General features: G+C 58.9%; 1 protein-coding gene across 1 annotated transcript; it reads right to left on the bottom strand.

Annotated features, from left to right (window-relative positions):
• Positions 1–1,967: 1,967 nt before the first annotated feature.
• On the bottom strand, positions 1,968–22,543 carry LOXL1 (lysyl oxidase like 1; the record flags this gene model as incomplete). Its single annotated transcript, XM_080691655.1, has 7 exons — positions 1,968–2,233; positions 3,633–3,819; positions 5,200–5,295; positions 5,856–6,012; positions 6,401–6,538; positions 10,453–10,561; positions 21,442–22,543. The coding sequence occupies 7 exons, from the start codon at positions 22,541–22,543 to the stop codon at positions 1,968–1,970; spliced, it is 2,055 nt and encodes a 684-aa protein (XP_080547781.1).
• Between the last annotated feature and the right edge of the window lie 1,010 nt (positions 22,544–23,553).

Genomic DNA, 23,553 nt, shown 5'->3' with positions numbered 1-23,553 from the left:
TCTGACCCTCCCTGCTCAGGACAGCAACTGCAGCAACTTCGGGGCCCATGCTCCTGCAGGCTCTCCTGGTCCAGTCCCAGAGGGAGAGTGGCAGCTCAGGGCACCTCCCTGTGCCCTGCTGAGACACACTCAAATCTCAGAAAGGCTTGGTGAGGGTGGGCAGGAGAGGGCTCAGGCGAGTGCCACTCCACGTGCTGCCTGGGCTGGTGAGGAGCCCACTGGGCTGGGGCCAGGACCCTCCTGAGTGCCCCCCCACCCCAGCAGAAGACCTGGTTACTGCGAGGACACTGAGCCAGGGTAGCGGCAGAGCCAAGAGGGGACGCCCCCTTGAGGGTCTAAGCCCAGGAGCTGACCTGGGGGTGGCAGCGGCACCTGGAGCTCGCCTGGGCCCCCGCAGGAGTGGTCATTGGCTTCCCAAGGCAGCATGGGAGCCAGGCAGGAGAACATTTTTCTTTTACTGATGGGAAAACCCAGGGCCAGAGTCACACCACCAAGAGAATTGGCCTAGTTCTTAGGGCTAGTTCTTAGCCCTAGGGTTCTCCCCTGGGAAGGGAGGGAGCTAGGGGAGGCAGGTGCGTGCTGGTGGGAGGGCAAGGAAGAGGGGCGGGCCTCCTCCTCTGTGTCCTCCTGGCCCTGCCTAGCATCAGGGACCTCTGGGAAGCCACAGCTGGGGCAGGGGATGGGGCTGCAGGAGTGCAGGTCCCCTCCACCTCCCAGTCCCAACCACTCAGCCTCCAGGCCCTCAGGATGCCAGGAGCTGCCTCTCCTCTCCCTCCCTGTCTGGGGGAGGCTCCCTTCCAGGGGGAGGCTCCTGGGGCTTCTCTAGGCACAGCATTCACCCATCCCAGCATGGTGTGTGGTTGTGTGAGCTCAGGGCCAGGAAATGGGCTTCTGCCTGTGCTGGAATTCAGCACGGAGCACGTATAGAGAGCTGGGGGGTGGAGTGAGGGACCCCCAGAGGCCCGTGGGTATGGGCAGTGCCAGTGTGAGGCACAGTTGAGAGGTGAAGAGGGGCCCATGGGGGTGTGGGAGCCGAGCAGGGGGCCAGGGGCTGGAGCCACCCGCACCTGTCAGGCCCTCAGCAGTGGGGTGGGGGCTCTCCCCAGGGAGTGGGCTTGGCCTTGGGAGAAACCCCACAGGGGCTCCACAGGGCGGTGGCTCCTCTCCATGTTATTCAAAGGGAAGGCTGAAGCCCAACCCAGCTGCGGCCAGCTGCCCAGCAGGCCACAGGCAGAGCCCAGTGTAGAAAAACCTTGTTTTATTCAGCCCGCACCTGGGCACTCTTGCTCTGTGGGATGGCCAAAATATAAAAACAAAATCAATGACAGACAAAACAACACTGTAGAGGAAAGTTAGGTATAAAATAGGGCCTGGCACCCAGAAGCCCTGGGGTTTTGGTTCCTGTTGGCTCCCTGAGGCCGGCAGGGAGGGCGGCCCCTGCCCGGGCGTGGGGGGCGGGGCTTCTCCGGAGGCTGCCTGAGGAGCGGGGCCTTCTCTGGAGGGAGAAAGGTTGTCCAGTCTGTCCCTCTTGGAGATCAGGATCTAAAGAAAGAAAGTGAGCGGTGGGTGTGGAGGGCACTCTTCCCTGGGGCGCCCGCTGGAGGGAGGACGGGCACAGGCCTCCTCCTCCCTCAGAATCTGAGCTCAGGGGAGAGGGGCTGGGCTCTCAGCAACAAAGGAGAGGTTTCATGGACTCCCGTACCCCCCCCCCGCGCAGGATGCCCCCAACCCCAATCCCGGGGTTGTTTCTTAGGCTATTAGTAGAGCTGCTACTGTCTGGAAATACTTTTCAGCTTGTTTTTTCTTACTCAGTACTTTTTTTTTTTTATTTTTGAGCTCCCTTTTCCTCTTCAGAAATATGATGGAAAGCCACAGGCGTCAGCCCACGGCCTTTCTGGGAATGCTCCCTCCGTCCGGCTTTCGGGCTTCCTGCGCGGGCTGGCCCAGCAGCCTGCCTGTGGTCAGGGTCACTGGGCGCTTGCTCTAATAAGACCTGGGCCTTCCAAGCACTTATGTAAAGGGCTCTTGGAGGGCAGGGCAGCAGCCCGCAGGCCCCAGGGGGCAGGAGAAAGGCCCTGCTGCGTGTTTGGGTGCTCGTGGTAGCCGGGGATGCTGCCCGCTGTCCCAAAGCCCCTTCCCAGCAGCGGCAGGGGCGGGAGGGGGTGCAGGCTCCTTTGTTTACTGGGTTTCTTCCCCAGAGTGGCTCCCCCCAAACCCTCATCGTAGGTGGCCCCTGAAGGTCAAATGAGGGATGGAGTTAGGCTTTGAGGAACAGAAAGGTGCTAGAAAGCCAGACCTATGAAAGAGCCAGATTTCCAGCGTGGGAGAGGGAGTCCATGATCCCAAACACGCTCTCTGCCCTGGGAAACTGTGAGCCAGGAGGAGCCTAATCCTCAAGGAGCTAGCAGTTAATGTCTCCATTTTTAGTTTCCATGGCTTGGTGTGTGAGTGTGTGCGTGTGAGTGTGTGTATGTGTGTGTGTGGGGGGTTCAACAGTTAGGTGGGTGCTAGCTGCCAGGGGTGAAAAGTCTGTCTCAAAGTGAGCCCCGACCCTGGTCACACCTGGGCGCTGACCCCACAGACTTAACCTCTAGCGCCTGCCACCTAATATGAAATAGGTGTATACCTTGGGTAAGGCGCCTCCCTGAGCCTTGGAATCTCACGACCTGTCTCCAGTTAATGGACTAAGGCTTAAAGTTCCAAGACTGCATAAGACTTCATGGTGTGTGGTGGTGTGCGTGTGTGTGTGTGTCGGGGGACTGAACCCAGGGGCATTCTACCTCTGCTCTACACCCCATCCCTGTTTTGTTTATTTTGAAACAGGGTCTCGCTAAGTTGTGGAGGGCCTTGCTAGGTTGCTGAGGCTGGCTGTGAACCTGTGACCCTCCAGTCTCATAAGTACTGTGAGTACAAGTGTGCGCCACCATGCCCGGCTCATCTTTTTTTTTTTTTTTTTTTCTTGGAAGAGTTGCTTTGACCTGATCAAACATTTTAAGTTCACAAATTGTGGAGTGGTTTTTTTTGTGAACTTGTAAGCAGGGGTCCCTCTGCCAAATACTTCACGTGGGGAATCAGGAGGGGCACTGAGGTCAGCCAGCCTGGGGCAGAAGGAACTAAGGCCCTTGCCCAGAGCCATGTGCCAAAACCTGGGCCTAGATTTTATTAACTTCCTCTACTATGGGGATGCAGGGACAGACTCATTCTAACCAGAGTTACTTCTAATCTGGGCCTGTTTGACCCAATCCCTTTGGTAAAGACACTAATGGCCAGCTGCCACCCAATGAGTACCCCTGTGTGCTGGGCTCTGAACACATGGGCGTTTGGGATGGGTCAGGTCCTCATCCCCAGCTCATGTGAGAAGTGCCTGTTTATTTTTAAGGAAAGTAGCTCAGAGAGAGAAGGTGAATTATCCAGTGCCAGTCCTGGTCACATTAGTTGGACTGCAGAGCCCACACACTGGCACTAGCCACTCTGCCTCCTGGTTCCCACTTGAGAGACCTCAGGAACCACACCAATGGGCCCCAGATCAGCACCTGGCAACCTGCGCCCAGTGAGCACCCAGCTGGGCGCTAGCACAGGCCAGGTGGCTCCTGCTAGGCCCAGCTGCAGCTATGTTGGGCCAGCGGGGTGACCAAAGGGCGGGTGTCCAGGAATGATCCTCAGGAAGGAAAGGGGCCGGGACAGGAGGGGGGTGGACACGTACTGGACAATTTTGCAGTTTGTTGTAGAGACATAGCGACCTGTGTAGTGGATGTTGCATCTCACCACATTGTTGGTGAAGTCGGACTCCAAAACAATGTACTTTGGGTTCACGTGCACCTGGAGAAGAGAAGAGACAGAAAGGGGACGGGGTCAGGGCAGCTGCACTTCACCTAGTCACCAGCGGAGGTGGGGAAGAGGCAGGTGGGTAGGCGACGGAGGAGCTAGGAAGATGACGGAAGACCACGTGACCAAGGGACCCAGAAACAGTGGCTAGGAAAGAAGGGGCAGCCGGTGGTCCAAGAAGACCCCAAAGCCGCTTAGCAGAAGGTGGGACGCTCCCCAGGGCCGGAGCCGGTGCCCGGTGAAGCCTCCTTAGTCATCGGGATCCTTAGAGGTCGGGTACCGAGGGCCCGAATGGGGAATCCACACCTGGTCCACCAGCCTCCCTGCCTCCCAGCTGCTCCCCACTTCCATTTTCGGGCCACCTGCTGAGGGCCCGTCTGATGCCACATGGCACCCCCTGCTCTGGAGCCCAAGGCACCGGGCAGCCATTGAGATGATGGCCCAAGCATGACCTGTGCTTTTTGTCTGGAAAGGAGCTACTGGGACACAGCGCTGACACATTGGATGAGTCGGGGATAGTGACCAGTGTTATTTGCAGAACATTTAAGAACAAATGTAGTGATGTTAATTTTTTTGAAAGAGGACCTCACTAAGTTCCTGAGGCTGCCCTCAAACCTGTGATCCTCCTGCCTCAGCCTCCCAAGTACTAGGATCACAGGTGTGTGCCCCCACGCCCAGCTGTGGTGTTACTTTTAAATTCTAGTGTACATGCCTGACTCCACTCCTTCCCTGTACTGTAGGTCCAAGCAAACCGGCAGAGTAATCAGTCCCCGCCGCACTCTGTATCTGCATGGAGAAGGTAAGATGCGGCTTCCCCATTCAGAGCCGAGCCCACATGGCCTGCACAGGTGTGCCACGTGGGCTGAGCATCGTGAACACGCTTTTCTACTTGTTTCCCCAGGCGAGGGAAGGGGTGAGGGGGCGCAGGCATGTCACTCCACGGAGCAGGAGGGTCCTCATGGAAGGGCTTCTTGGTCACGGGAGCCCTTGCCTTGCAGAGGTCCCTGTGAGGAGCTGAGGGTCTCAGCTCGTCCTTGGGTGGCTCAAAGGCTTCCCTGCTTGCAGACAAGCCACAGGGCCACAAGACTCTCTGTCTCCTTGTCACTTAGGATGGTGCCACTACCTCCCCTAGCACCACCACAGCTGAGGTGAAGGTTCCTTGGGGTTTTTAGAGAAAGAAACTTTAGGTGTCTGCCTGAGATCCCAACTGTCAGATGGGGAGTAGACCTCCCCGCCCCCCGTGATGGCCAGATGGTGCCTCTGTTCAGCCGGTGGGAAGGGGAGTGTGCCCGGGAGCTGAGGCTTCTTTTAGAAGTGGGGGACCCTGAGCACGGACGTCAGGTTGGAGGAGACGCTCTGCGCCACGAGGCCCACCTTGAGGATGTAGTTCCCAGGCTGCACGTCCGTTATGTCGATCCACTGGCAGTCGATGTCCGCGTTGTAGGTGTCGTAGCAGCCTGGGCTCAGGCCCTGGACGGGATTGGAGGAGAGGCTGGGCGCCTGTCCCTCACCCCGCGCCCACCGCCAACAGTGTGGAGCCTCCTTCCCCTGCGCTTCTCCCAGACCCCGGCCCAGGGGCCCACCCCTTCCTGAGGGCCCTGGAGGGATGGCCCAGAGAGAAGTGGGCGATACAGTGGCCAGAAGGCAGGGATGGGGTAAAGCAGGGAGGATGCGTGGCAGAGATGGGTAGAGGAATGGCGAGTGGTCAGTGTGTGGCTGCATGCATGGGCGATGGGAAGATGGTCTGGGGTGGCAAAGCAGGCAAACAGGTCATCATGCTGTCTGGGCTCTGAGGCCGTGTTCTAAGTGCCGACACCTCTGGGATGATGTGGGCTGGGGCCTGGGCCGCAGGGCGCCATCCCCACGGGGCCCCAGGACTGCGGAGACACCGGATCCGAGCTGAGTGGCCACCGGCCTGGGCACTAGCTGGTCCTCTGCTGGGCTGGCCGGTGCTGCTCTGGGCCCCTCCCCACTCCCAGAGCAGGCCGGACCCCAGGCCCCCATGCTCTCCGCCCCCGCTCCAGCCCAACCTGCGTGTGCGAGGTGCACGCATAGCGCTTGAGGTTGCCAAAGTCACACGTGCTGTCCTCCAGGCAGAAGCTGGCCTTGTGGCCCTCAGCCACCTTCTTGCCTGTGGCCGCGTCCAGCAGGTCATAGTGGCTGAACTCATCCATGCTGTGGTAATGTCTGGGGCAGAGGAGAAGAGGGGAGAGAAGAGCCCGTTGTCCTGGGGCCTCCCCTCTGGGCCCCGCCCTGTGTTGGGTCCAGATGACCTCTGGTGGTCTTGGCTCTTCTGTCCCCTGAGTCCCATAGTGGCATCTCTGGTCCTCTCCACCTGGTCAGGGCACCCCAGGGCATCTTCTCAGGAGAGCCTCCTTCTGGCAAGGCCCTGTCTTCTAGACACGTCTGTCCCTTACCAAGCCTGATCCATGGCCCGTCTTCCAGCCCAGTTGGGCCAAGGCTCCTCTGAGAGGCCCCTGCCCAGGGATGGATCCTTGGCAGGCAGCACCCTCCCGGGCCCCCAGCCAGTGCTTGCTGGGTGGGGGAGGTGGCGGGGGGGGGGCTGTCCACTCACTGGTGACAACTGTGCCACTCCCAGGTGTGCCGGGGCCGGTTGGGGAGGAAGTCCGCGGTGCCCTGGTTCTTCACCCGCTGGGGGAAGCGCAGCAGCACCCTCAGGTCATAATCGGTGGCTTCCGGGGCGTAGGCTGTGCTGTGGGGAGAGGTGGGAGGCTGGAGTGGGGCTGGGTCCAGTCCCTGTCCCCCGCCCCCGCCCGAGGGGTCTGGTCTCTCATCCCTGCACTGTGCTGAGGCCGGCTTCTTCCTCTCTCCCAACCCCATGGGGGGCTGGCCGGCCCCTCCTCTTGGGCCCCCACTGTGTGGCTGGAAGCAGCCATGGGGTCTTCCTACAGAAGTGAGAGCAGGGACCCTGGGGTCATCTAGAAACCTTTAGAGGGCCCTAGCTGGCTATGGTGGCGCCTGCCTGTAATCCTAGGGACTCAGGAGGCTGAGGAAGGAGGATAGCATGTTTGAGGCCAGCCTGGGGAACTCAGCAAGAATCTGTCTCAACAAACAAACAAACAAACAAACAAACAACAAGAAGAGCCAGGCATGGTGGTTCAGACTCGTAATCCCAGTACTTCTGAGGCTGAGCTAGAAGGATCGCAGGTTCGATGCCAGCTTCAGCAACTTAGAAAAACCCTGCTTCAAAATAAAAAGTAAAATGGGTTGGGGGTATAGTAGAATGCCTCTGGGTTTAACCCTCAGTATCACAATAAATAAAATAAAATAAAATAAAATAAAATAAAATAAAAGGGCTGAGGTGAGCTCAGTGGTAGAGCACCCCTGAGTTCAACCCCCAGTATTGGAAGGCAGGCAGGCAGGCAGCCTCTATCCAGGAGATGCTGATGAATCTTCCTTCCTCAGAACAGAGACCTAATTGTTGACCAAAGCATGCCCTGTCAGCTGGAGCCCCTTGGCTCAAACCTCCTCACTCTCTGGCTCCTCTGGCTCCTCATGCCCTTTGCTCCCCATGCCCCTGAGTGCCAGCTCCAAAGTCTGTTTCCCCAGCAGTCTCACCTCTTTCCCCAGTTGATCTATTTACCCATGCTATTCACTTGACCCAGAACCGAAAAGCTCACCCAGCCCTCTAGGCTTAATCTCAGTCTCCTCCTGCAGGAAGTCTGCTCCGACTGATACCCGCAGAGGACTCGACTGCCCATGAGCTCTCACGGTGTTGCGCGTGCCTTGTGCACACTGCTGGCTCAAGCATGGCTTCGGGGCCAGCGACCTGCCCTTTTTCTTTTAGGGAGCAGGGTTATGGTGCAGACTGCCTGCTTCTAATTCACTTGCTACCCCAAATTCCCAAGTGAGGGAGGCCTTGTGGGAGGAGAAAGAAAAGACAGCAGCAGCGGCAGGGGACACACGCAGACACACACCCTGCACCAGAGGCAGCAGGCACAGCAGGCCGGCTGCAGACGTCCCGCCCTCCTCCCTCCGCCCTCGCCGACCCGGATCGAGGCCTGGCTGGCCACAGGGGCGCTTCCCTGGCGCTCCTCGGGTCTGGGCTGGAAGGCCAGAGTCGGGAGGTGGCCCGTGGGGGATTAGCTCTGAGAGTGTCTGGACAGCAGGCGGCTCAGACTGCTGTCTGCCAGGATGTCAGGGCCTCAGCCTTGTCTGGGGAGGGCTTGGAATCCAACTGTGTCTGGGTTGAAACAAAACATCCTCCTTCCCTCTGTTAGGTTAATCCTGCCTTTCTGCTCAGCACACTGTGGGAAACCAGCAGGGGTCTGGGTTCTAGGCTCAGCTTGGCCACAAACTCCTGGTGAGACCTGGAGCAAATCCCTCCCCTGCTCTGGTAGGCCTGCGTGTGACCTGGCCTGGGTCTCAGCCCACACTTGAGACGACCTTGGGGGCACCCCTCCAGGGCTCCAGCTGGGCAGGGCTTTCTGGGTCTGCAACCCTGTGCCCAAGCTCCCTGCAGACACCCCATCCTCTGACCTCATTCAGCCCCACCCCCAGCTCCTGCTGTTGGTTCTGCCCCAGGCACAAGTGGGGGGGGGTGCTCTCTCCAGCTAGACCTGGAGGCCCCCCAAGCTGCCTCCTCCTCCTGACTGGGAGCTCAGGTCTGGTACCCGGGATGTTCCGAGGATGCAGTGATAGTTTGGCTTTGAGCAAAACCCTTCAGCACTGCATGGGCTGCCATGAGGCTGAGGGCCTGGTCAGTGGAAGAGTGACAGCAGGAGCCCTGTCCTCTCTCCCGGGGTTCTCCCAGGGTTGACAGCTGTGTGGGCAGGCCCACAGGGATCGGTGTGGCCGGGACCAGGGCCTCTGCCCACTGTTGCCAGCCTGTGATGACACGGGGAACCCGCGCCGGAATGCAGACCGGTCCACACCACTCATTACTGCTGAGCTCATCTGACACCTTTTCTTCCTATCTTTTTTTTTTTTAAATACAGGACTTTCTTGATGAAGGAAGCAAGGAGTTGGGTGATGCTCTGCGACTAGTTCTTTATCGAGTCATGGACAGGTGACAGTGTGTGGTCAGCTACTCTGAGTGGCAGTGAACTAGAAGTTCTAGAAATGATACAATATTGAAAGCTGGGCATGGTGGCACACGCTTGTAATCCCAGCATTTGGGAGCTGAGACAGAATTGCAGTTCAAGGCCAGCCTCAGCTACTTGGTGAGGCCCTTTGCAACTCAGTGAGACCCTGTTTCAAAATAAAAAGAATAAAAAAAAAAAATAGGGCTGGGGGTGTAGCCTGGAAGTAGAATGCCCCTGGGTTCCATCCCTGGTACCGGAAAAAAAAGAAAAAAGAAAAAGGAATGAGACAATATTGAGATCCCAAAGGATTTTCTAGTTAATAGAAAGTAAAAGTAAAGAGAGTTCATATGCCATAAAAAAGTGAGTAATTTAAAAATAGGGCTGAGGATGTAGTGGTAAAGCAGTTGCCTAGCAGGTATGAGGCCCTGGGTTCAAGCTCCAGAACAAAAAAAAAAAAAAGAAAAAAGAAAGAAAGAGAATGATGTCTATGGGGAGGCTGAGATAGGAAGACCAAGGGTTAGAGTACAGCCCAGCAACAGAGTGAATTTCTCGGCAACCTGGCAAGACCCTGTTTTAAAACGAATCATAAAAGAAGGGGCTCGGGGTGTGTCTCAGAGGTAGAATACCCCTGGGTTCCTGGGTCCCTGTGCATACATACCTACATGCTGGCTCAGCCAGATGTGGCGGTGCACACCTGTAATCCCAGGACTTGGGAGGCTGAGGCGTGAGGATCACACGTTCAAGACCAGCCCGGGCAACACAAGCAAGACTCTTAGCAATCTAGCAAGACCCTGTTTCAAAAACAAAAAATAAGCCAGGATGGCGGCACCCACTTGTAATCCCAGTACTTGGTAGGCTGAGATAGGAGGACTGCAGGTTCAAAGCCAGCGTCAGCAACTTAGTGAGAGCATGTTTCCAAACAAAAAATGAAATAGGGCTAGGGGTGGGGCTCGGAGGTAGAATGCCCCTGGGTTCGATCCCCAGAACCAGAAAACAAAAACAAAAGACAAATTATATAAAGGCTTTAAATATGGGTGTCAATAGAAGCAGCAGGTGTGTGTCATCTTTAACTAGTTCTTTCAGCACAGGGAGAGGGCCCCAAAGCACACACAGGTGAGCAGAATACTGGCATTAATAAATCTGGAAGCAGGCTCTGCGGGAGGCCGACTCTCCCTCCCCTCCCTGCCGTAACACACAACCTTGCGGTGACCAGGCAGAGACAGCCTGGGCTAGTCTCACAGGTGACGCCATAGCCTGCCTCATCCTGCAGGCCTGTCCACCCTACAGGACTTCCTTGGGTCCGTGGGTCACGGAGGCCTTGACTGTCCATGAGGAGCCTTCTGTCAGGCACCTCAGTTTCCCGATGGGACATCAGGGCTAGTGTGAAGATTAAGCATCATCGTCAAGTTGCCTGAATCACAATGTCCACTCATGCGGGTGCCTGGTCTGTCCCTTCCCCTCCTGGCTCCTGGGGAGTGAGGAGGGCAGGGCCTGCAGCTCCAGGTGGCCTCACAGGCCGGAGCACTCCCGGCGCCTCCTGGCGACTGTCCCCATGCGCCACACCTCATCTTCAGCTCCTTACCTGGCCAGACATTTCTCCTCCGCAGCGCAGCGCAGCGAGTACAGATGGGCTCTCTGCACGTAGGTGGATGCCTGCACGTAGTTGGGGTCTGGGACCAAGTCAGGGAGGCCTGGAGTGGGCAGTGGGGGGAAGGGGAAGAGCGTGCCATCGCGAGGGTCCGCTGTACACTGCTAATGCCCAGCCCCCCGCAAACGCCCTTTGCCACCTTCTGGGGAAGCCGGGCAGCAGGAGGCCACCTCTAGAGCCTTGTGAAGTGGCAGCCACTGACACCTGAAAGAGCTGGGACACGAGCAAGAATTGGGAGACTGGTCAGAATTTGGAAAACTGGAAAGGGGAAAGGTATCCTGGGTGGGGGGACGGCATGGCAGGAACGAGGGCCTGAGGTAGGAGGGAATGAACCAAGTAACGCCCTACAGAGGCACGCCCGTCCTCTCCTTACTCCCCAGGCCTCTGGGCATCAGCCCCCAGATGCCCTCTGCAGCCGGCGTTTTTTGCAAACCGCCAGAACAGTGCTGGGCTTCTGGCCCGGAGTGGCCTCCAGGGCTCCTGGGCAGAGCCAGGTGGATGCTGGCTGACAGCGGGCAGGCTGCTGACCAGGGGGAGCCCACACCTGCCAGCTGCTCAGGACGTTTCCCCCCGGCGCTGTCCCTCAGCCACACACCCCCTCAGCTGCCAGGCTCCTGGCCAGCAGCCCTCAAACCTGTGCGCTGTCTGCGGCCTCTGACCCCCAACCTGCAGGGTGGCGGGGGATGACTGCCCCAGCCCTCAGGACCACTTGTTCCCCAGGGCCACAGAGCCAGAGGTCTGTCCTTCCTGCCCCTGCCCCTACCTCCCCTCCTAGCTAGAGTGATAAGGAGCCAGCAGAAACCACCCTGGGGTGGTCGCCCCCTGGGGAGCCTGGCCCAGGCAGCCAGGGTGACCTCACCTACTCGGAATGGAGAGGAAACTTGGAGAACACGGTGGGTGAGGATGAGGTGGCCCCTGGCTAGTGGGGCCTTCTTGGCCGGCCCAGGCCCCATGACTCGAGCCCCCTGGAATGTTTGCTGTCATTTCCCAAGGGACCCTCGGGCCCTCAAACCAGCTGGGAGTTGGGTCGAACCCTCTGATTCCTGGAAGCCTCTGGGGAGGGGTGAGGAAGAGAGGCGCACTCTATGGCCAGCGCCTCCAACAGGCAGGGGTGGGGCGCCGGGCTGAAGCCCCAGGGGACCTACACGCAGCACCAGACAGTCTGCCGCCCCCACCCCAGGCCGGGTTTCAACAAACACTGCACAGATGGATGGCTCCGCAAAGCTTTCCTGGCCTGACCCTTCCTTTCCAGGCGGTCCATGAGCTGGCTACGCGATGGGGAAGCCCGGGAGTGCCGGAGTGAGAGGCTGGGTGCTCAGGGCACACGTGAGCCCTGATCCTGGCCACGTGTCAGGGCCTGACCCTGGAGAAATCTTAGCCTTGACTCGGGCCACACACTGAGCCCTGGTCCTGGCCACAAACTGAGCCCTGACCCCAGCCACAGACTAAGACCTGGTATTTGTCACCAACTCTGGATCTCAGGTTTATTGTCCTTATCTGTGTCCGCGAATGCTAAGCTAACGGGCATGGTGGCACACACCTGTAATCCCGGTACTGGGGAGGTTGAGACAGGGGGACGGTGAGTTTGAAGCCAACCTCAGAAATTGTGTAAGGCCCTCAGCATCTCAGTGAGACCCTGTTTCCAAATAAATATAAAATAGGGTTGGGGGTGTAGCTCAGAGGTAGAGTACCCCTGGATTCCATTCCCAGTACCATAAAAACAAATAAACGAAAACAAAGTGGGCAGATCTGGTGTAAGTGCCAGCGCTGCGGGAGGGGCCCTGTGGAGCACCACACGTGAGTAGGCTGCTGCTCACAGCCTGAGCCCTGACTCTGGACGCAGACAGCCCTCCTCTTCATCTTACTATGAAGGTGCTCAGGCTCAGGCCGAGGCCTCTTCCTCCAGGAAGTCTTCCCAGGCTACACATGCGCCTCCTATCTCACTACCTGTCGGTGTGGACCCAGAATGAGATTGAATCATGTTATCTGTCTCCTCCCTCCAGGCGGAGGCTCCCTGGGGACAGGGCCTTGTGCTACAGCCCACAGTGCTCAGGGAAGTTGGCTTTGGGGCTGACTGTCGGGCCCAAGTCCCCTCCACATGTGCCTTCCTGGTTGCCCCTCTCCCACTCTCGGCTGGCCGCGAGCCTGGTGCTGGCCCCCGCGGGCTCTCTTCTCCACGAGGAACGTGCTGCCCTGGTTCTGGGGGAACCAGGCTCGCCGACTGGCCCTTGAACACAGGTTGGACGGATCCATAAACACTTGGAGATTAAAATACTTTTTTAGAGCTACTCAGCCCATTCCCTAGCCTTGGGCAAGAGCCCAGAACCTCTCATGACCTCTACAGCCCATACTTCAGCAGTCAGGAAACGCTCCCACCGTCTGGCCTGCCCACCGTCCTTCCTGCCCCGTTAGGAATCTGTTCCCTCCGCCCAGCGCCTGGCCCCTGGCCGCACGCCTGCGGGCCGCCCGCGCCTCACCTGCTTCTTTCTTGGCTCCTCCCTTTTTTGTGGGTTCAATCAACTGCCTCTCTGTCTCCAGGCCTCCTGCTCCCCAGGAGCAGATGATGGGAAGGGAATGCAAAAGAGCCCTAACCTCCTGAGCCCAGGGCTGGAGGATAAACAAAGTCCAGCAGGAACAGATCAGTCAGTTGTGAAATAAGTGCCGAGCGGGATGTTTTGGCTGGCGCAGCCAGACTCCAGAGGAGCCCCTAGGTGGGGGAAAGCACAGAGCTCCGCCGAGCTGCCTCGAATACAGATGAGCCAGGCAGGGGCCTGCAGAGCCGAGCTGGCAGCCCCGAAACCCGGGAAATGATTATCCAATAATCAGAACATTAAGTTGTCAGCACCAGCCCAGAGGTGCCACAACTGCCTAGGGATCTGCAGGCAAGGTGGCAATTCCAGTGCAGGCATATGGGCTACGATGGTGATAAACCCAGGCCCAGAACCTTCTATGGCTCCCAGCTGCCTACAGAACCACTCCTGGATATTTCAGGGTGGCAGCTAAGGCTTCCTGTGGTCTGACCTTCCTGAACTCTTAACTCTACGGATGGGGAGGCAGCTCCTTAGCAGTACACCCAACTTTTCCTATGTCTGGCATTGTGCCCTTGTCCTGGAATTCCCTGCTTCTCTCTCTCTCCTGGCCAGGAGCCTGGTCCTGGCCCCGGTGGGTATTTGTCTCCAGAAGGAATGTGCCGGCCATCGGGGTTCAGGGCCCACCTACTGGGCCAGGACAGCAGGGACACTGAGTGAGAGGGCAGCAAATACCCTTGGCATGGCCAAAGCCAAGCTGCTCAGCTGGCGAGGGACCAGGCCTGAGAACCCCTGGGCCCTTCGTTGGCAGCCAGCCCTGGCCTGGGAAGGTCTGTCTGTGCAAGTGAACACCGCTGTTAGGCCCCAAAGCCCCCCTTGTGAGTCTGGACCTCCCCTCTTCCACCACTCTGCACCTTCTTACAGCACTTGCTGCAGCTCCAACACACTAGGAGAGATGGTTCAGGGTCAGGGACAGCCCTGTTCCTCTGCGCAGCAGGGCCCACCTGGCCAAGGGGACCTGGGAGCGTGTGTTTGGTTGTGGCTTGGCTGAGCGGGAGGAGGCCAATGCCACACTGGGGCCTGGCCTTCCCCAGCCAGGCCTCCCGCCACCTCTTGGCACACCCGGCTTCCCTCTTCCCAGCCTCCCCTCCCCGCCTATGCTTCCCTTCCCTCGGAGCTCCCTTCCTACGAGACCCTTTTCAGTGCCCTGGAACTCTCATCTTTCCTATAAAACGTGCTCTGCCCGCAGCGTCCCATCTCAGCGCATGGCAATGTCATCCTCCCAGCCCCACAAGCCATAAACCATGTGCTCTCCCTGGCCCTTCTCTGGCTGTCACACCCCACATCAACCCACCAGGAAATCCCATGAGCCCATCCGCAGCATGTATCCTAAAAGTGGCCTCTCCCGCCTCCCTCTTCACGCTGCACGGGCCTCCACTGCAGCCCCTCTCCGTCTCTCTGCCTAACTCCCCCTGCCCACTCCCAGCCCGGCAGTTGGGCCACGTCAGAATTCACTACTTAACACACTAAGGCCAGAGTCTTCACGGGCCGCCGTGACCCACCATGGTCTGGGTCCTGTTCCCTCTCTGACCTGTCTCCTGTTGTGCCCCTACTTCCATTCCACTCAGTCTAACAGTGCTGGAACTTGAACACCCCAAGAAATCCCTACCTCGGGGCCTCTGGACTGGCTCCTTCCCCTGCCTGGAGTAGTCTTTCCTCAGCTGCAAGGCTCACTCACGTGCCTCCTTCAAGACTCTGCTTCAAGATGGCACCCTCTCAGGGCCTAGTCTGACCCCCCTCTGCAACTGGTCCCTTACCCCCACTCCTGATCTCCATACTGCCAGCCCAGGGCCGGGCACCTGCATGCCCTCGGCGGGCACCGGCATGACTCCCTGTAACATCTGCTTGTGGAGGCCACTCTTCCTTACCAAGCAAAGGCTGCAACTGATTCCCAAACCCCAACCAACCTCTATTTTATGCACAGCACCTACCACTTTCTACTGTTTATCTACGTATTATGTAGATAATAAGGTATTAGATAATAGGTATAAGATAATAGAGTATATGTGAAAATACAAGATTCATGAGAGCAAGGATTTTGTCTTTCTTATCATGAACAAATACCCAGCTCCGAAAGTTCTCTCTTTTGAAAAAGGACGCTCTGGACTTGGAAAACACATGGTTCCAGTTGGCCCCCAAGCAGGGGGGAAGGGTATGCTATCTCCCAAGGTTTTGATAGCAAAGGCTCTGGGGTCTTGCCTTCCCAATCTGCATCCTTCCAACTTGGCAACCTGCCCCCTCATTTCCAGGTGATAGTGACATGCCCGGTTTCTGGGGTACCCATCAGCAAGAGTGGGGTTGAAACTCAGACACAACCCTCGCGCTATAATCCTGAATCCACACGCAAAGGCCCCTATGTCCAGCTGCTGGTGGTAAAGCGGGGGTTAGGTCAGGGCCGGGGAGGAAGCAGTCTGGACCCCTCCTTCCAGCCCCCTCCGCCCCCGCGCCACAGGAATGCTGGGCACAGGAATTGGAAGCAGGTGTGGGCTGCCTGGGCCGACCTCCGCCTCCTCCCTGTTCCCTTCCGCTCCTGCCCATTCTAGCCATCGCCTGGGGAGTTTTCCATGTGTTCTTGGCTCAGAAAGGAAGCACGGTGGACTCCAGCTGAGAGTCACTGGGGAGGGGTGCCCCTTCTGATATCAGAGGACATTAAAATGGGGAGCCCTGGAGTCAGGAGAAAGGAGGGGAAGCGAAAGCCCAGAACTCCCCTGCTAAGCCAAGCATGGGGACAAACTCAGGGCAAAAATCCAAATGTTGTTTTTTGTTGGGAGATTTAGATATGAGAGGGACCCTGAGCACTGAGTAGGTGACACGGAATGTTCTGTCCCCTCTCCCCTGAGGGCGGAACAGGGAGGGTGTGGTGGATAGTGTCCTGAGATCCAGGCTTGGCGACTTACAGCCCTGTGACCTCAGGCGAGCTCCTTAGCTTCTCTGTGTCTCAGCTGCCTCGTCTATAAATGGGGGTGATAATTCTATCTGTCTCACGAGATCCTGGGGGGGGGAGATTAAATGAGAAAAAGAAAAAAAAAAACTGCTTGGCCTAGTGTCTGTTCCACGAACAGCAGCGGCTACTATTATTGTTCTTGTTTGAAACAGGGGCTGTCTCTCCTCACAGGGACAGTCCAGGCTGAGGCCAGAGGAGCAAGGAGGGGCTCTGCAAGGGATAAGGAGAGGCGACAGGAAGAGTGCCTGGACAGGCCTGGGGACATGGCTTGTGTGCTCAGACAGCCAGCCCTTCTCGGCCTGAGAACTCCATTCCTTTCTGAAGGAGCAAGAGACAACTTCGGGGCAGGCGGGATGGGTGCTGAGCTGTGGCTCTGGCCCCAGGTTTCCCTGAGTCACTGAACCTCTCAGGGCCTCGGCTCCCTCGCCTGCAACATGCAGGTGACAGTGGTAGCTGCGTGTCCTAAGAATGGAGTGGCCAGAACTGTAGTTCCCAGATGGTGCCAGGGACTCGGAAGCTCCACGTAAGAGTTTGTTAGACACGTCTTGCAACCCAGCGTAACAATGGCAGGGCCTGGCTCCTCACCGCCACCTCCAGTCACCACACCACTGTCCCTCTCATCCCGTTTTACCCGGCGCCCACATGTATCTGCTGGATGAAAACGTGACCAACTGAATGAATAAACGGGGCATGCAGCATAAGTGATAATACACAGAAAAAAAAGTCGGATGATACGTGTTGAAGATTACAGGGTGGGGAATCATGCAGGCTCAAATCCTGGTTTCACTACAAAAACTTGGCAAGTGAGCCCTTCATCTTAGCTATAGAATGGGAAACAGCCGGGTGGATGCTTATAATCCCAGCATTAGGGAGGCTGAGACCGGAGGATCGCGGTTTGTGAACAGCCTCAGCTACTTAGTGAGGCCCTTCGCAACTCAGTGAGACCCTGTTTCAAAATAAAGGAAAAAAAAAATAGGGCATGGGGGTGTCGCTCGGAGGTCAAATGCCCCTGGGTTCCATCCCTAGACCTGCAAAAAAAAAAAAAAAAAAAAAAAAAAAGAAAAAAAAGAATGGGAAACAAATCGAACCTGGCTTGGATCTGGGAATTAGAGACCATGGAAGAAGAGCTAAGTCAATGGGCGCATCATTCTCCCCACTAGATGGAGGGGGATGGGGGCCCAGTGGGGCAGAGGTGGTGGCGGGCCCTGCTGCCCAGGCTCACGCCCTGCTGCCTGGCAGGCCCGTCACCACGTCCTCTTGGCCCTCCAAGGGCTCGGCTGCCCCCTGCCATGCCACCTCCCCAGGCCTCAGTCTTCTAATCTGCACCAGGACCACACTCACCACTTTCACTGAGAGCTTGTGAGAGCGAGTAAAAGACGCACAGAAACGCAAAGCTTGGCAGGTGCTCTGTGGTAAATGGCCAAGCTGTTCTTACGACTTGGGCCTTAGGGCTCACATGCTGGAAGCTTATGGAGCAGATGCCCATTTCCCTGCATCTTCTCCTGGCCTCATGGAAGAGGCAGGGGGACAGGCAGCCTAGGGGGCAGGCAGCCTAGGGGGCAGGCAGCCCACAGGGCGGGCAGCCTAGGGGGGCAGGCCTAGGGGAACTAGGGTCCCGGGAAGTGGGGGTGGGGATAGGGACACACCAACGGTCCTGGTCTGGCCTCTTGGGCCCAGGAGGCTGGACAGAGAGGGGTGCCCTAGAAGCACCCTTAGGTATGGGTGGGAGATATAGCCTGCAGGTCCTGGAGCAGCACAGTCCCCGGGTGGCTATGGAGGCCTAAGAGAGGGGGTAAGGGGTGAGGAGAGGAAGGAGACACCTCGGGTTCTGGGGTGCTAGGCTGTATGTAGTGTTGGCATCTTGTCCTGGGAAGCCACTGAATCTTCCTGAGCAGGGATGTGCTGGGTGTCACGTCACCCAGGCGAGCACTACAAGGGCTTTGGCGCCCACACCTAGAGTGCCCTGAAGGAGGTGAGGCCGGGGCAAGGAGGTGGCAGCTGTGACTCCCTCCTGGCCTCTGACTGGCCGTGTGAGGACAGGAGTGGAGGATGCATGCCAGGCAAGGCCAGGACCACTGCCAGAGATGCCCTGGGAGGACGGCCGGGGCTACCTGCTCTGTGTCCTTCGGCTGGGGTAGAAAGGGGAGGACCTAGGAGGAGGGCTGCAGTCTTCCGAGGCTGGGAATTGTCTCGGCACTACGGCCCCCAGCTCAGGGAAGCTGAGGTTGTGGGAGGCAGGAGCTGGGATGAGGATGTGGGGAGAGGAGGGCCTGGCAGCAGGCGAGGGGGGTCACGTGGGAGCCAGCACAGTGTGGGGGACAGCAGGGGCCTGTGAAGCAGTCAACCACCCTCTCTCTCTGCAAGGGTGTGCTATAAGAACCGGGCTTAGGGCTTGGCCCTCTCTGGGCCTCTGTCTCCTTTAATTATTTCCAGTTACACCAGGTCAAAGTTGGAGACCCTGGAACTGCAGGAAGCCCTGGGCAGCCCCAGTCCCCAGGCGCCAGAGGCAGAAGCGGGGCTCAGGACAGGCACTTGGAAAGCTCTGCACATGGAGGGATGTGGGCGGCGCTCACATGTGTTTGGTGTTGTAAGGACACATCCGCGCCCACACACGCATGCAGGCTGCCAGCGTCGGGCCTCAGACCCCTGGGTGTGTGGCCAGGAGGAATGAAGTCAGTCTCGGAGAATTCACCCTGGGCTCCCACACCAGGCCTGGGGGTCTGATCTCAAGTACAAGGCTTGGACTCCTCTGGGCTGGGATTTTCCATGGTCCTAGCCGAGCAGGGTGGGGAGGGAGGGACCAATGATGGGGGAGACTAATGCTCCCTCTCTGGCCTCTTCATGGGTCCCAAACTAGCCTCCGAACTAGGATCCTCCACTCCTCATTCCCTCCATGTTTGGGGGAGGGTGCATGAGACCACACTGTAGCCCCTGACTGGTAAGACGCCTCCTCTGGGTTCCCACAGCCCTTGCCCCTGGCTCGCCTAATCCCAGCACTGAGGTGCCTGCCCCACTCCCCCATGCTTCCCTGGGGACCGGGCCTGGTTTGGTGTGTGTCAGCCCGCTCAGCTTGACACCCAGGATACTGTCTTGGGGGGTGTCTCTGACCCATAGTGAACTGTGTGGCTCAGAGGCCCAGCTAAACACCAGCTACCCCTGCTCTAGCCGCAGCCTGGCCCAGCCTGTCCTCCTCTGGACCAACTGGCTTCCTTACACACTCACAGGCCAAAGAAGGGCCCGAGAAAACTCACTGGCATGGAGCCCAGATGCCTGGGTCCAGGCCTGGCTTTGCCAAGGTTGTGGCATTGAGGCCTCTGTGTCCTGCTCTGCCCAGAGGCGGGGCCCTACTGGCTGAGCCTCACTCGGAGCTTGTGCATTCTAAGAAAAGCTGCCACAAAGTTGGAGCACCCGACAGGTAAATCTTCCCTCTTCCAAGGGCCCTGGAGCAGTGGCTGTGCACCCCGCTGCAGGATGCTGCAAGTTTCCCAGATGGGCTGGGTCCACCCTCCACTGCAGGGCACAAGGGCCTCATCTGGCTCACCCTGCACCCTGCAGTTCTCATGGTGCATTTAAGCTCTGCGCCCTGATGTGAGAGGGGTGTTCCCCATTTGATGCTGCTCCCCCCCCCCCCCCCGCCTCTGGCTCCAGCCACACCCTCGGCGGCAGCCCCTTCCCGAGGCCATCTTGGCTGAGGGCACCATGTCAGGCTGCCAGAGGCTAAGGCCAGGCTGTGGCACCGGCACCCTTGGGTTGTGAAGGGCTCAACTCTGGCCTGATGGGCCTGACACAGCCACCATGGCGAGCAGCTGAGAATGGCAGGCAGAGAGCACTGGCCAGTCTGAAAGAGGCAGGGCGGGTAGATGCAGATGCATGTGGGTTTGGGAGCTGAGGGTCCCGCAGGGGAAAGGCAGCAAGGGGATTCTAGGACAGTGGAGGATGGGCCAATGGCCATCAGGCCCTGGCCAGACCCACCAGTCGGCCCTTGTCACAGCAGCCTAGCTTGCTGACAGCCCTTGTGGAGGTTCCCCATCTGACAAAGGAAGGCTGGCCCCACCCGTTGAACAGGCCAGGGAGAGGCCACAGACCCCACCCCTCCAGCCAGAGGGCCCCCTGCCCATGGCTGCCTCCTGAGACCCTCACAGGGCCAGGACTAGGGCAAGGCTAGAGAGGCCAGAGAGACACTGGCCTGAGCTGCAAAATTTAAGGGAGCACTGAAAAACTCAGTGACCAAGACAAGTAATATTTAATGCTTTTGTTTTTTGTACAGGGGACTGAACCCAAGAGTATTATACCTCTGAGCTACACTCCCAGATTTTTATTTTGAAACAGGGTCTCTCTAAGTTACTGAGGCTGGCCTGAAACCTGTAATCCTCCCATCTCAGCTTCCCAAGTATTGGGAGGGATTACATGTGTTTACTACCACATCTAGTTTAATGTTTTTTTTTTTTTTTTCAGCACTGAGGATGGAATCCAGGAGTATTCTACCTTCAAGGGACACCCAACCCTATTTCTTTATTCTTTATTTTGAAACAGGGTCTCACTGAGTTGCAAAGGGCCTCACTAAGTAACTGAGGCTGTCCCAGTACTCAAACCCTGATCCTCCTGTCTCAGCCTCCCAAATGGATTACAGGTGTGCGCCACCACTCCCGGCTTAATGCAATATTTTTAACAATTAGAATAAATATCAACAAATATCCCAATTTCAAATAAAGAGAGGACCCATTTGCCTCAGGCTCCCTATGGGACCCTTACTGATTGTTTAAAATCTGGATATATGTGTTCACCACTGATTTTTTGGCATTACCTTTTATTTTTAAAAAATGCACTGAAATATTATTTATCTCAATTATGGAGTTTTTTGGTGCCCCTCGTTTTTTTAAATGGCCAGTTCTGTGCCTTACTGGGCTCTCTAGTTCCAGCCTTTCCCCAGGGGCTCTCAATCATCTGGCCTGGAGTCCTTCCTGGGCCAAAGGCTCCCTCCCCTCTGACCTGCTCAGTCCGCACAAATTTAGGCATGCCCAGGGGCGGGGAAGCGGCCCACCTCCAGAGGCATCCCCCTAAGGGCTTCCTGACCTGAAGCTCGCCTCACCCTGCGAGCTGGCACAAGGGCATCACCGAGATGGAAGCAGGTGCACTGATTGGAAAGAGAGCGAGTCATAACGAAGGGCTCAGGGCCTTTGTCCCCAAATGACCCGAACCAGGTCTGCAAGGGACCCACCTCCTCCCGTTACCCCCAAAGCCAGGGTCAGAGCCCAGACCTGGCCAACCCCTGGCACCCCAGACCCTGGAGGGGGCGCATGCTGGGAGATGAGCGTCGGGGGGGGCTGTGGTCTGGGGGCCCACGCTCAGCTCGGGGGAGGCCTCCGCTAGGGGGTGGGGCCGGGGACTCACCGCGGCCGTTCTGGTGGGGTCGGTACACCGGGCCCACGCTGAGGCGGCCCTGCTGCGCGCCGCTGCGCTCCCCGCCCGCAGGGGGCGCGTCGGAGCTGCGCACGGGCAGGTAGGGCGGCTCGAGCGCGCGGAAGGGCGGCTGCGGCTCCGCGCGCGGCGGCGCGTAGGCCTCGGGCGCGCCGGCGAAGGGCGGCAGCCAGCCGAGGCCGGGGGCCTGCGCGGCGTCGGGGCCGGGGCCGGGGTCGGGGTAGGCCGGCTCGAAGCCCGCCGCGCCCTCGCTGTACAGGCTGTGCGAGTAGCGGCGGTCCAGGCCGTCGGGGGCGGGCGGCGGCGGCGCGTAGGCGCGCTCGGGGAAGAAGCCCGGGGCCGGGTACTCGGGCTGCTCCTCGCCGTACTCCTCGTAGCGCGCGCGGGGCTGGAAGGGGTAGAGGACCCCGGCCGAGGCCACGGCCGCCGCGCCCGCGCCGCCGCCCGCGCCGCGGTAGTACACGTAGCCCTGGTCGTAGGTCCGCGCCGCGGGGTCGTAGTTCTCGTACTGGCCGACGAAGGGCGCCTGCGGGTAGGGGTACTGCTGCGGGTAGGAGGGCGGCTGGCGGTAGGTGGTGGCGAAGGCCGAGGCCGAGACCGAGGAGGAGGCGGAGCCCCCGTGCCGTTGCTGGGAGACCGAGGTGCGGGCCCGGGCCAGGCCCGAGCTGTCCCCGACGGCCACCTCGCGCCAGTTGTCGGGCACCTGGCCGAAGCCGAAGGGGTGCCGCGCTTGGCCGCGCACGGTGTCCGAGCCCACGCGCCCGGGCAAGGGCAAGGGCAGGGTCGGGGCCTGCCGCCGCCGGAGGCCGCCCTGGCTGCGCCGCTGCGGGGTCTGGGGCGCGCCGGCCAGCAGCACCCGGGAGCTACTCTCCGCGCCCCGCGGCCCGGCCGGCACGTACTCCGAGCCCGAGTTGAGCAGGCTGTACACCTGCCCGTTGTTCTCCCACTGGATCAGCTGCCGCCAGCGCCCGGGGTCCGAGCCCTGCCCCGGCTGCGCCTGCTGCCCATGCACCAGGGCGCACAGGCAGGCGCCCCACACCAGGGCCCCCAGCCGCCAGCCGCGGGCCAGAGCCATGGTGGCCCCGCTGCAGAGGCCCGGCGTAACGAGAGGCTCTCCGGAGTGGCCCCCCGTGCGTGCTTCTCTTCCCACGGCTTCGACGACAGGAAGGCTCCTTGCCTGCCCGGGCTCTAGCTTTGTCCATCCTGCCCTCGTCCCGAGCGGGACGGCTCCTCCGATGACACCATTTCGAGGCCAAGGGGTCAGGGCAGGGCAGGGGCGGTGCCCAGGGCTGCACGAGGCTCTCTGCCGGGCACGGGCGAGCAGGACCGCCTGGGGCCTTACATGGCCAAGCCCACGCTGGCTGGCCGCTGGGCTGGCGCTTTCCCACTCTGAATGAATAAGCAACAGGCTGGGAGCGATGGGAGGTTTCAGGCGCCTGGTCCGCCTGCTGGGGCCTCCTCCGCGGGGCCCTATGGCCCGCCGGGTTTTAGCTATGTGGCCTGTTTCACAGCTGCTGTGGGCCCTCCATCCCCAGAGCTCCCGGCCAAGCCACAGGCCCGCCTCTGCGAGGGGAATGCAGCAGGGGTGTAGGCAGGGGTCTCTGAGACTCAGGCCCACTCAGTGGGGCTCTGGCAGGCAGAAGCACTGGGTACCACCCTGTCCATTTCTCTCTTGTTTTAGCACCTGGTCTTCACCTCACTTAACTCATGGGTCCTCTTTTCCCTTGTTCTCCAGGCCAAGAGACACCCTGCTTGTTGATGGGTCTCCTTGGGGTGTTGCTGAACAGGGTCCACCCTCTAATTCTGGGCCCCCGTACACCTCAGTTCTTGGGCCTGTTGGCACACCTTCCGGCATTGCTTTCCCAGTCTGTAGGATGGGCGTGAAGGCTGGGAGAGGCCAACTACTTCTCACACACCCTGAGTGGTTTCTGCCTACACCTCTTGATTCCGTATGGCCCAGGGATAACCTGAGACTACACACGAGTCAGTGGGTGTCTTTAATATGGGATGGGGCCATTGGGAGGCAGAAAAGCTTGCAAGCATAGGTCAGCAAGAAAAGCATTCCAGGGAACCGTGGCTGTGTTT

The sequence above is a fragment of the Muscardinus avellanarius genome, assembly GCF_963383645.1.
Source record: "Muscardinus avellanarius genome assembly, chromosome: 3".
Taxonomy (NCBI): Eukaryota; Metazoa; Chordata; class Mammalia; order Rodentia; family Gliridae; genus Muscardinus; species Muscardinus avellanarius.
Note: the sequence above shows the minus strand (reverse complement) of the source record. Positions and strands in the feature narration are given on the sequence as shown.